The sequence below is a fragment of the Mobula hypostoma genome, chromosome 4 (genome assembly GCF_963921235.1).
Source record: "Mobula hypostoma chromosome 4, sMobHyp1.1, whole genome shotgun sequence".
In the NCBI taxonomy this organism is placed as follows: domain Eukaryota; kingdom Metazoa; phylum Chordata; class Chondrichthyes; order Myliobatiformes; family Myliobatidae; genus Mobula; species Mobula hypostoma.
In genome coordinates, this window is record NC_086100.1 from 154,569,443 (window position 1) to 154,581,883 (window position 12,441).

The 12,441-nt window shown below is 41.6% G+C and overlaps 1 protein-coding gene across 4 annotated transcripts in view; it reads left to right on the forward strand.

Moving 5' to 3' along the window:
• psd3l (pleckstrin and Sec7 domain containing 3, like) overlaps positions 1–12,441 on the forward strand; it is a 423,076-nt gene that overhangs the window by 93,401 nt on the left and 317,234 nt on the right. The window contains exon 1 of one of the 4 annotated variants that reach the window (XM_063046768.1): positions 1,121–1,194. The exons of the other annotated variants lie outside the window; for them this stretch is intronic. Coding sequence (XP_062902838.1) covers positions 1,185–1,194 — 10 coding nt within the window. The 5' untranslated portion in view covers positions 1,121–1,184. Of the gene's footprint in view, positions 1–1,120; positions 1,195–12,441 lie in introns of those variants that run through there. 4 annotated transcript variants of the gene reach the window in all.

Sequence of the window (12,441 nt, forward strand, 5' to 3'; positions counted from 1 at the left end):
AGGCAGGCACCAGAAGAAGTTTGCAAGAATCAGAATCACTGGCATATGTCATGAAATTTGTTAACTTAGTAGCAGCAGTATATTGCAATACATGATAATGTAAAAAAAAGTGAATCAATTACAGTAAGTACATATACTGTATGTATATTAAATGGTTAAATTAAAAATAGTGCAAAAACAGAAATAATAAAAGTGAGGTAGTGCTCATGGGTTCAATGTCCATTTAGGAATTGGATGGCAGAGGGGAAGAAGCTGTTCCGGAATGTTTCATGGCTGACAAGGTTTACTGATGAGGAGAGACTGGCTGAGCTAGGGTTGTTTACTTTGGATTGAGGGAGGTTGAAGTGAATAAGATTAGGTGAAGTCTAGACAAGGTGAACAGGAAGAACCTTTTGGCATAGAAGAATTAGAGAAGACTTCTGAGAAATATAGTTAGCAGATGTTGAAGTGGGGGGGGGGCCTCTGGAGCTCATTGCCTGATCAGGTGGTACAGGTAGTAATCTTCCTTATGTTTAAGAAATACCAGAATGAACACTTGAAGTGCTGTAATTATAGAAGTATAGCTCAAGAACTGGGATTAGCTTAAATTTATTTTAGCTGGTATGGCCATGACTGACTGAGTGATCTCATAAATTTTGAAGATTCTGTATTTTTGTTGTTTTTTAAAGTATTTTTGCATGCTGATGATGTCTGCTTGGGTTATGTAATTACATTTTTTACTGAAGTACAGCACCAGACACATTGATTCCTGCTGCATTAGAACTGTGCTATCTTAGACCTGTGTAATATTAATGTAGCCAGTAGAAATACATGCACTACAAATTAGAGTGAGATATACTTGAGATTACGCACTGTCTGCGGTCCTGTCAGAACGTTCTGAGCTGGCTGCCATGTGATTTTCTAACTGATCGGGTGGTGTCGTAATGCAGAGACCAAGCTGTGTCATTTTAAAAAAAACAGCATTAATATTTGAATAAACCAGCAGCACACAGCGGCTCTGGTCAGTGGTAGGAAATGCTACTTTTGTGTGAGGAGGCGTGTAATGGAGGTGATTTCCCCCTGTTTGGAGGGAGGATGAGGTGGTTTTGAGAGAGTGAGAACTGGAACTGGTTGCTGTCTTTGGCAGCACCGAAGCACTTTATCAGTAGTTTCTGATCTGTGATTAACAGAGAGGGGTAAAGTCTATGAAAAGAGGTGAGTACAATGCACTGCTGACCTCTGCCACCACTGGTGATAAATGGATGGCTTTGTGACAGATGAGTTTCTAAAGCAGCAGCACAGTGTTTAAAATGTGCTCAACTGGAGGTAGTATGCAAGTGGATGTGTTCCTTTAGTATTAATCGAAAAGAGTAACGTTGACGTTGATGCAGTGGTTCAATAATTTAGCAGATCTTTATGCATTTTAAATATAATGTAATACATATACTGTTGGCCTATTCTGATCATGGATTTAAATCTCATTAATATGTTTGCAATGTTTTAATACTTTTATTCTGAGAAAACAAAGAGCCCCTTCAAGTTTATCTAGTGAATGTAACGTACAAACAATCTAATTAACAAAGCAGAGCAATAGGAGTGACTTGTAGTCCATCAATACGTTTACAGGCAGAGCAGTTCTTTGCATCTTGCAAATGGAAGTTTCAATGATGTGCCTGATGCTTTTAAAAAAATGTCAGTGGACCTGTTTTTAAACTGATGCCATAGTTATCTGTCTGAAGAAATGTTCAAATTACAACCATTTTAAGGACACAGTCTGGAACTGAAGGTGTGATAGATGGTTCTCATATGTGCTGGTTGAGCTCTGTTAATGCAGTTATATTAATAACATTGTGTGGACTTTCTGTAGACCAGAACTGGAAAATATCGTGGAGAGATTATTATGTTCGAGGGATTGACCCTGGGGATGTAGTTTTGTTTTACTCCCTTCTCTCTCTTACTTCCCTGGAAGATCAGGCGGTGACAAATTTTGTCAGCTTCTGTCTGCAGTTCCTTTAAGCTTCCTTCAGAAGTAACTTGCCATTCAGTTTACTTCCTAACTGAGATGGGAGGACTCTGCGAGGGAGACATCAGTCTGAGTAACAAATGACGGAAAGTTCTGTTGTAGATTACAGTCACAAATGTGCAACTGACTACTGGTGAAAGAGAAGAGGTGCATTATGGAAAGAGATTAGGCATATTGGTGAAGGTACAAATTAAGCTCTACTTTCTGCATCCAATCCATGTATTTTAGGATGCACATTAACGAAAATGAAATGGAAATGGTTTCTGTTATAATAATAGGAGCTGTAATATAGGGTGTGTTTAATTTTTAAAAATGTGAATTAAAAATTTACGTAAATCATTTAAAATATTTGTACTGTTAACAATGAAGACTCAGTTTTGTTTTTCTAAATAACAAATAATGAAATCCCTCTGTTTTCACTGACTGAGTGACTGATGTTCTTTAATGTGTTGATGGAGCGTGGGATGTTTCTACCCAGTTACTAGCTTTGCTGTGGTTCAGGTCACACAGCAGTTTGCCCAGGGAGTGGGTTGTTCTGCAGTCCTGACCTCAGGCTGCTGTCGGTGACTGGGTTGCCTGTCACTGATTTTTCTGCATCAGAAGTTGCTTCATAAAGATCAATAGATTTTAGATGGAGTTGAGCCAACAACAACAGTTTGCATAGCACTTTAAGCTAGCAACATTCCTCCCCCCACCCCCCGCACCCCCAAACAAAGCACATGAGGTGGAGCAGATGGAAGTAACATTGAGACATGTTAATTGAGTGCAGTTTGACCCAACGCTTGGCTGTCAATCAAGAAAGTCCTACTTAAAGTCAAAGCGGGCAAGCAGGGATGAGCCTTCCTTTTATAGTGGGTGGGGAACAGATGTGAATTGTAACCCTCCATAATTTTCCCATTTTCCACTGAGCTCATCCCATAACAATGTATTTATTATCCTGTGCAGGCTCTAAGCTGCTGCCTAGTTTTTGCCATGATGCAATGCTGTGGTCATACTGTGATTTGCCTCACATCCTTTACCCTATTCTCAACTCTTTGGTTTATTCCCAAAAATTTGAATACAGCAAATAAATAGAATAATGGGCACAGTGGCCAAGTTATTGTACAAGTAACCATAGGGCCGGACTATTGATCTGGAAGCAGTTGTTCGAATCCCAGCATGGTCTGGAATTTACTATCAAATAATTAAATAAAAATCAATAGCTTGTGTTGGTAATGATGACTGTAATAATGGATTGTTGCTAAAACCTTTCTAGTCTATAATGTGCTTCAGAGAAAGAAGTCAGCTGTCATTTTTTGGTATGGCCTATGTGTAACAACAAACTCCAATATGTTTTGTCTTTAATTATCCTGTGAACTCAGAAGATAGCAATTTAGGAGGGCAACTTTGTATGATCAAGTCCTGTGAATAAATAATGAAATAAGAGACTATTTATCTCCATATGGAATAATTGGACGAGGAGATGAAAATGAACTTCAGTCTTGAGTTTTATTTTGCATTGATTTTGTATTATAATGAAATAGTTATAATGATAATAGGCTGTTGTCTCAGAATCGCTGTGCTGGGGAATGTAAAACAATGTCCTATAGCACGAATGACGGTGGAAAAGCGTGACTACAGTGTGATGTTCAGGTAACTGACACAGTAATTATGAGCATTGGTAACTCTTAAAAGATGATACTGAGGTTGTAGGTACGACTAAAACTTGTTCAGAAGAACTTTGCAGACAGTAAGTACGTGGAAGGCTTGTTAGTTTCACCCAGGTTCTACTCAGTGCTTTTATTTGGCTTAATATGTTTCCTGGTGATGTGATTTATGACTGTTGGATTTCACACACCTGTGTAAGGCCAGTAACAATGTGAGCTTGTTTCCCTGTTATTCAGTCTCCACCTTCTCTGACGGTCAATGCATAAGCAGATAATTGACTCTTTCTGCCACAGGAAAATAGGATGAGCGTAGGTGGAAATCTTGACCAGCATGGATCAGTTGGGCCGAAGGGCATGTCTCGATGCTAATTGCTACTTTTACAACGTTCACTTTGAATATGGCGTTCCAGTTCTCCAATGGCTTTCACTTTTGTAGAGGATGGCAGGGATTGGGTGGCAGGGGTGGGGAGGGGGGAGTGGTTATTTGGGAGAAGAGTGAAGGGGAGGGTAGAGGGAAAAGCGTGACTACAGTGTGATGTTTAGGTAACTGACACAGTAATTAGGAGCATTGGTAACTCTTAAAATATGATACTGAGGTTTTAGGTCTAACAGGCGACAGAGACATAGGCAGCTATCAGAACTACCAATAATGCTACCTCCGTGGATGCCTCCAAATCCCTTGACAGGGAGAGTGGCTCCCTCCCAGACCAACATCCCCAGCATCAAGGGATGTTATAGTCAAGCTGCTCCGTCTACACAACACCAATCTCCTGAATCAATTAGGCTCCGTCATGGGCATGAGATTCCCAGAAGGGTAAAATTATAATTCTCATCAGGATAATCACTGGCCTGCATGCGGGAAGGTTGGAGCACTTTCAGTTTCTCCTGAGGGTGGATAAGTCCCTATGTTCAAACCCTACCTGCCTCACCTATGCAGGTCCATAGATCCTGCTTGGGGCTCAATGGCTGTCCCAGAGCCCCACAGACCTTCAGCCAAAGCATATTGTCCTTAATTCTCAGGGCTGCTTAAGACAACTAGATCACTCTTTTAATTAACATCTTGGGACACTTTTTATGCAATGAAAAGATTAGAAATTGTGCATTGCCAGGTTACGTTTCACTTGGTGTTTTGAGATGTTTGGTTTAAGACAATAAGACATGGAAGTAGAATTAGGCCATTCAGCACATTGAGTCTGCTCCACCATTTCATCATTGCTGATATTGCTGATCCAGTTTCCAACTCAACCCCAATCTTCTGCCTTCTCTCCATAACCTGTCACATCCTGACTAATCAAGAACCCATCAACCTCCGCCTTAAATACACCCAGTGACCTGGCCTCCACAGCCACCTGTGGCAAAGATTTCCAAAAATTCACCACCCTTTGGCTGAAGGAATTCCCTCTTCAGTTCTAAATGGTCCTCCCTCTATTCTGAGGCTGTGCCCTCTAGACCTAGAGTCCCCCACAATAGGAAACATCCTCTCCGCATCTACTCTATCTAGGCCTTTCAACATTTGATAGTTTTCAATGGTATTCCCCCTGATTTTTCTAAACTGCAATGAGTAGAGACCCAGAGACATCAAATGCTCCACATATGTTAGCACCAACCTGATTTTCTCAATCTCTTTGCAAACTAAAATCCCCCATGACCATTGAGAGACTGCCCTTTTGACATGCCATTTTTATCCCCATTTGTAAGTTATAGCCCATATCCTGATTACTGTTTGGAGCTCCTGAGTTATACTGTATACAGCTCCCATCAGGGTCTTTTTGCCCTGGCAGTTTCTTGACTCTATCTGCAAGGTTTCTGCATCTTCCACTCTTATGTCATGTCTGTCTAAAGATGTAATTTAATTTTTTACTGACAGAGCTACACCACTTCCTCCACCTACCTGCCTATGCTTTTGAAACAATGTATATCCTTCGATGTTAAGTTCTCAATTGTAATCTTCTTTCAGCCATGACTCAGTGATGCCCACAATGTCATAACTGCTAATCTCTACCTACACTACATGATCATCTACCTTATTCCATATACTGAATACATTCAAGGATAACACTATCGGTCCTGTATTTGTTACCCTTTTCAATTTTGTCCCCATGTTACACTGCAACTTATCCCACTGGGTGCATCTGCCTGTCCTTCCTGCCAGTATCATTACACACTTCATCTGCTTGTGTAACAACTGCCCTACTCTCAGCCCTATCAGTCCATTTCCCATCCCCCTGCTAAATTAGTTTAAATCCTCCCCAACAGCTCTACCAAAACTGTGCACAAGGATATTGGTTCGCCTCAGGTTCAGGTATAATCTGTCATTTTTGACAGGTCATATCGTCCCCAGAAGAGATCTCAATGATCTAGAATTCTGAAACCCTGATCCCAGCACCAGTTCTTCAGCTGCGCTGCCAAATCATCCTATTCTTGCCCTTAGTGGTGTGTGGCATAGGCAGCAATCCAGAGATTACTGCCCTGGAAGTCCCACTTTTCAGCTTTCTACCTAATGCCCTAAATTCTCTCTTCAGGACCTCCTCCCTTTTCCTACCTATGTCAGTGGTGCCAATATGGACCAAGACTTCTGGCTGCTCACCTTACCCCTTTAGAATGCCGTAGACCCGGTCAGAGACATTCCTGACCTTGGTACCTGGGAGGCAACACATCTGGGTGTCTCTGTCATATCTGCAGAATCTGTTGGCTGCTCCTCTAACTATGGAATCCTCTATCACTACTGCAGTCCTCTTCTCCCCGCTTCCCTCCTGAGCCACAGCACCAGACTCAATTTGAGAAACCTGGTCACGGCAGCTTCCCCCGATAGCTTGTCCCTCTCAACAGTATCCAAAGTGATATTATTGAGGGAAATGGCCACTGGGACAGGATGTATAGAATCGAAAGCACTCATATCGTAATTGCAATCTATCAGCCAGTTGACTAGGCAGTCAGAGCCAGAGAACAACGAACGACAGTATGAAGAACAATTGGTGTCTATTGTTCAGAAGAGATATACTTTGGGAGGCTGTTGTTCACTTGTCATGCCACAATTAATTATCAAAGACTGAGTTAGTGGGAAGAAACAGAAGGAAGACTTTGTGTATTGTATTGTCTTCAATTTGTTATGTAGTGGATTCCTATAGACTCGGCAGTTATGAACAGAAGTTGTATTTGCTTAGGTGTCTTGAAAGTAAGCCAAAACTGAAAATAAACAGCTAAAGCTGCAGAAAACATGATTTCCCTTTGATTATACTTAATATGCTTTGGAATAATACAATGTATCATTTCTTTTTGTAATAGAGATACAGGATAGGCAAAATCAGGAAAGATTTTGCCATTTACTGTGCCTCCGAAAGGTAATAATACTTCGGCTTGCATTTCACCAATTAATGTTCCCCAGCGTACTGCCTCATGTTGCCAATTGGTGATTTGTTAATGGAGAACCATTGTTTATTGAGCACCTTGACCTACAATGGCACTGTCATCACTAAGTCCCCACCATCCAGGTCCACAAACTCAGCTGGACATTGTTGAGGCCAGAAGAGAGAGCCAGGGTTTGGGTATCCTGCAGTGAGCAACTCCCCTCCTGGTATCGCAAAGCCTTTCAGCAAGGTAAAGTCAGCCGTGGAATACCCTCTACTTGTCTGGATGAGTACAGCTCCCAACAACTCTTAAGAAGCTCTGTTGTACCTAAGACATGGCAGTTGACTGGACTGGAACGCAATCTACCATCCTGAATGATTATTCCCTCAACTGTGGTTGTGGTGCGTACCAGCTACAGAATGCATTGCAGTTATCTGTCCAGGCTGCTCTGAATGCAGTTTCTAAACTTGCAATCTCTATCAAGTGAAGGATAGCGGCAACAGATGTAAAGGAACAGGACCATCGATAGTCCCCCTCCAAACACTCCACTAAGTAGAGAGAAAAAATGCTAGTTCTTCATCATTACTCGGTCCAAATCCTAAATCTCCCTAGCCAGCAGCTCTGTAGGTATATGTTCACCAGTTCACAAACGTCACTTACTACTACCTTCTCAGGGGCAATGAGAGGTATAAATAATGGCTTTATCAGTGATACGTAGATACAACACCATGAATAAATGGAGAGAATAAACATTCAGACCAGGAGACCAGCTTGTCCATTGACCAGCTGTACCTTTCATTTCAGTCACGGTTGTGCATCCGAGCTCGCACTTCCCTGCCTTTGCTCTGCTTCCCTTGATGCTGAAACCAATGCAAGAGTGACCTTGGTCTTGATAGCAGTTGAGTTGGCATTCTCAGCCCTTTCTTGAGGGAAATGATTTGGAGATTTCTACTAGTTACAGTTGAAAAAAGCACTGGATTTGTTCTCGAACAATCTAACACCAATAAAAGCTCCAATTTACCTCTTCCCCCACCCACCCAAGGAAGTTCATTTCTTTCAACCCCAATAAATCACCTTATCTTTTAAAACACTTCAGTGAGGTCATTCTTCAGCCATCTTTACTTTAAGAATTGCTGCTCAGACCTTTCCACGTAGTTTCCCAGGCAAGTTCCAGGATGATTTGAGAGGAATGTAAAAAAGAACAGCTCAAAGTGTATCTCAGAAGAAGAGAGTGGTTCTCTAATACTTTGTTCGGAAGTTATCTTAAGTTTTCTCCCCTGTTCCCTCTGGAAGATATTAAACTGTGACTCCTTGCATTATCAGCATCTTTCACCATCTTGCTTAGAGTGCTCATTCAGCACAACACATTTACAGTACCAGAGGAAGGTATTGGCTGGAAGGAGAAACTGTGGATAATTATTTCATGAGCAGAGGTCATAGGATCCTTGTACTGTTCCAGTACTGCTGCCACACTAAGAAAAGTCAGTTCAATAGCTGACAGAGGTCATATTTACAGAGGTAATTCTGGTGGTTCTGATGGCCAGTGGACTTGTTCTCACAGTCATACTGAAGGAGTGGGTGCACCAATAGAATGGGGAGCTGCCATTAACTTCTAGCTCTGTCTGACCTTTTATGTAGAAAGAAAAAAATCCCATATTAAAAAACACCTGTTTCTAGAGGGCTTGCAATTGTTATCACTAAAATGGGCAAGGACACAGGAATGAAAATAATTCTAATTTCTTTCCAGTATAGTTGTATTACTAACATTATTCATTTAATCCATTTGTATTGATCTACTGTAATTGATTACTTCCTTATAGTGCTGTATGTTGGCCCAGTATTTTATTTTATTATGTTTATTTCATTACAGTTTGTTGAGATTGATGTAGTGAGGGACCTAGCTGCAAGTGCATTGTTCTGTGAAAGTGGCCACACAAGTAGATAGGGAGGTAAAGAAAGCATATGCATACTTGTGTCCTGCTGAAGGGTTTCAGCCCAAAACGTCGGCCATAGATGCTGCCTGGCCTTCTGAGTTCCTCCAGCATTTTGTGTGTTTTGCTTGGATTTCCAGCATCTGCAGATTTTCTTTTGTTTGCATTCTTGCCTTCATTGGTTGGGGCATTGGGTATAAGATTCAGGAAGTCATGTTGCAGCAATATAAAACTTTAGCTAGGCTGCACTTGGAAGTACTGTGTACGATTCTGGTTCCTCGATTATAGGAAGGTTGTGGAGGGTTTGGATCGGATAAAGAAGAGGTTCACCAGGCTGCTGTCTGGATTAGAGAGCGTGAGCCATAGGGAGAGATTGGACAAACTTGAGTTGTTTTCTCTGGGATGTCAGTGGCTGAGAGGGGTCGCCTGACACAGCATTGTAACATTCTGAAAGGAATAGATAGGGTAGACAGTCAGAATCTTTGTTACCCAGAGCAGAAATGTCAAATTTTAGAGGACATTCATTTAAAGTGAAAGCAGGGAGTTTAAAGGAGATGTGCATGGCAAAGGTTTTTCAGAGTGCGGTGGGTGTCTGGAATGAGCTGCCAGGGGTAACGGTGGAGGCAGATAGAATAGTGCCATTTGAGGGGCTCATGAGAGTACAGAGAAAGGAGGTTTATGAATCATGTGCAAGCAGAAGCGAGTTTGTTTAATCTGGCAACATATTTGGCGCAGACTTTGTGGGCCAAAGGGCCCGTTTCTGTGCTGTACTTTGTAAATTGTTTTGGCAAATTGGTTGTTCCATTTACTGCTTTGTAACAGTAGTCAGTCTGCAAAAGTACCTTGTCAGTTGGATGATCAAAGCTTACGAAAAGCCAGTGTAGGACCTTGCGCCTTTCGTTCTTAAGTAGTACAATTCTTTCATGTTTGATCGCCTCAGGCTGTTCTTCTATTTGGTCTCGTCTTTTCCTGATGTTCAAATGGAACCAGGATTGGACGAATTAAATCTATAAAATGTGTGCTTTTTATCAGGCCAATTTCATTCATGTTTTCTCTTAGCTAGTCCCTAGAAGTTAAGAATGATTTGCTTCCACGTGAGTTCTGAAGTGACTGTTGAGACCAATGTCAGTACTTCTTCTGCCAGGCTTTCTCTTGCTCCTGCTACTGAAAATGAAAACTCTCATTCGATGCTTCTCCTTCTTTTTGATTGGTCATGGGCCAAAGATTATCACCAGTCAGTGATGTGTGATATGTTCTCAAGGAAGCATCAAGATCATCCAAGAAATAATGTGATTGTCCTCCTTGTAACCAGTTGCTCAGAATAGCACTCCTTTTATTGGAGTCTGACTGAGCAAATGAATGATGCAGTCTGCCCTTTGGAACTGGCTGGGTATAACTACAGCCTGATTTCTAGAATGAGGCTAGAATCAATACCTGTCGCAGGAAGGACCTGGACCCATTGCATCTTGCCTATCGCCACAATAGGTCTATGGCAGATGCGATTTCAATGGCTTTGCATGCAGCTTTTGGGTCATCTGGTCAATGCAAATACCTATGTTAGGATGTTGATTATTGACTATAGCTCATCATTTAACACCATCATTCCTAGAGCTACAGAATCTAGCCCTCTGTATCTCCCTCTGCAACTGGACCCTTGACATCCTAACCAGAAGACCACAATCTGTGCGGATTAGAAATAACATTTCCACCTCGCTGACAATTGACACTGGTGCTCCACAGGGATGTGTGCTTAGCCCACTGCTCTACTCTCTCTACACCCATGACTGTGTGGCTAGGAATAGCTCAAACAGCATCTATAAATTTGCTGATGATGCATCCATTGTTGACAGGATTTCAGATGGTGATGAAAGGGTGTACAAGAGTGAGATATACCAATTAATTGAGTGATATTGCAACAACAACCTTTCCCTCAACATCAGTAAGATCAGAGAACTGATTGTGGACTTCAGGAAGGTTAAGGTGAGGGAACACAAATGCGTAGAGGGATTAGAATTAGAGAGAGTGAGCATTTTCAAGTTCCTGGGTGTCAGTATCTCTGAGGACCTAATCTGAATGCAACATATTGATGCAGCTATAAAGAAGGCAAGATAGCAGCTATATTTTATTAGGAGTCTGAGGAGATTTGGTTTGTCAACTAAAACACTCGAACTTCTACAAACGTACCGTGGAGAGCATTCTGACTGGCTGCATCACTGTCTGGTATGGGGGTGGGGGGGGGGGGCGGGGGCCTATTGCACAAGAGTGAAATAAGTTGCAGAAACTTATAAAATTAGTCAACTCTATCATGGGTACAGCCTCCGTAGTATCCAAAACATCTTCAAGGAGCCGTGCCTTAGGAAGGCGGTGTCCATCATTAAGGATCCCCACCACCCAGGGCATGCCCTCTTCACATTGTTACTGTTGAGAAGGAGGTACAGAAGCCTGAAGGCACATACTCAGCGATTCAGGAACAGCTTCTTCCCCTTTGTCATTCGATTTCCAAACAGAGACTGAACCTATGAACATACCTCACTACTTTTTTATTTCTGTTATTTTGCACTACTTATTTTAACAACTATTTCATAGACATATATGTTCTTAATGTAGCTCAGTTACTTTCTCTATATTCATTTATCATGTATTTCATTGTACTGCTTCCATAAAGTTAAATTTCACAACGTACCAAGTGATATTAAATCTGATTTCTGGGGATGTTGGTCTGAGAGAGGACGCAGGAATTGCTTTGTCTATCTTGCCAGTGCATTTGGAGAATTTTGTGAAGACATATTTCGTTGGTGGTAGACATTTTACAAAAGGATGGCATCACCTTCAAATTATATAGATCAAGCTGTATAGTTTGATACCTACACACTCATGTAGGTATCAAATTTAGCAATAAGATAACCAATAATCTGGGCTCAATGTCTACATGGAGTGCTGCTTCTTTTGGCATCTCTCTTTGACCCTCCCACCTCCTTCCATTAGGCAGGAAATATTGTTGCATTAGGACAGAACTTGTTAGGATGGGGAACATCATCTTCCCCCATACTGTAAGACTACTGAACTCCCTGCCTCCACGTATGAATCTTATCATATGGTCTTATCACATGTCTGCGGTTGAATGACAATAAACCGAACTTGAACTTGAAAATCACACTGTAGCTTGCATGCCATTTCCCATTGTGATATTCACATTGCAAGAAGAAGGTGACATGCTGCCTTTAGTCAGTCATGGGTCACATTGGCTGAAGCTTAGTCAAAGCTGAGGCCTCTTTACATCTATCCAGATGAAGGGTGTTGACCTGAAATGCAATCGTCCATTTCCTTCCATTGATGATGCCTGACCTGATGATTTCCTCCAGCATCTTGTGTTCTAGATTCTTCAGTCTTCTGTGTCCCCTGATCTGTGCGACTGGGGAACAGAGAAGAGTAAAGATAAAGTATCTAGATAGATATGAATGACAAGAACAGCTTCATTCAGGAATAGCCCCAAGATGATTGAATTTATGCACAC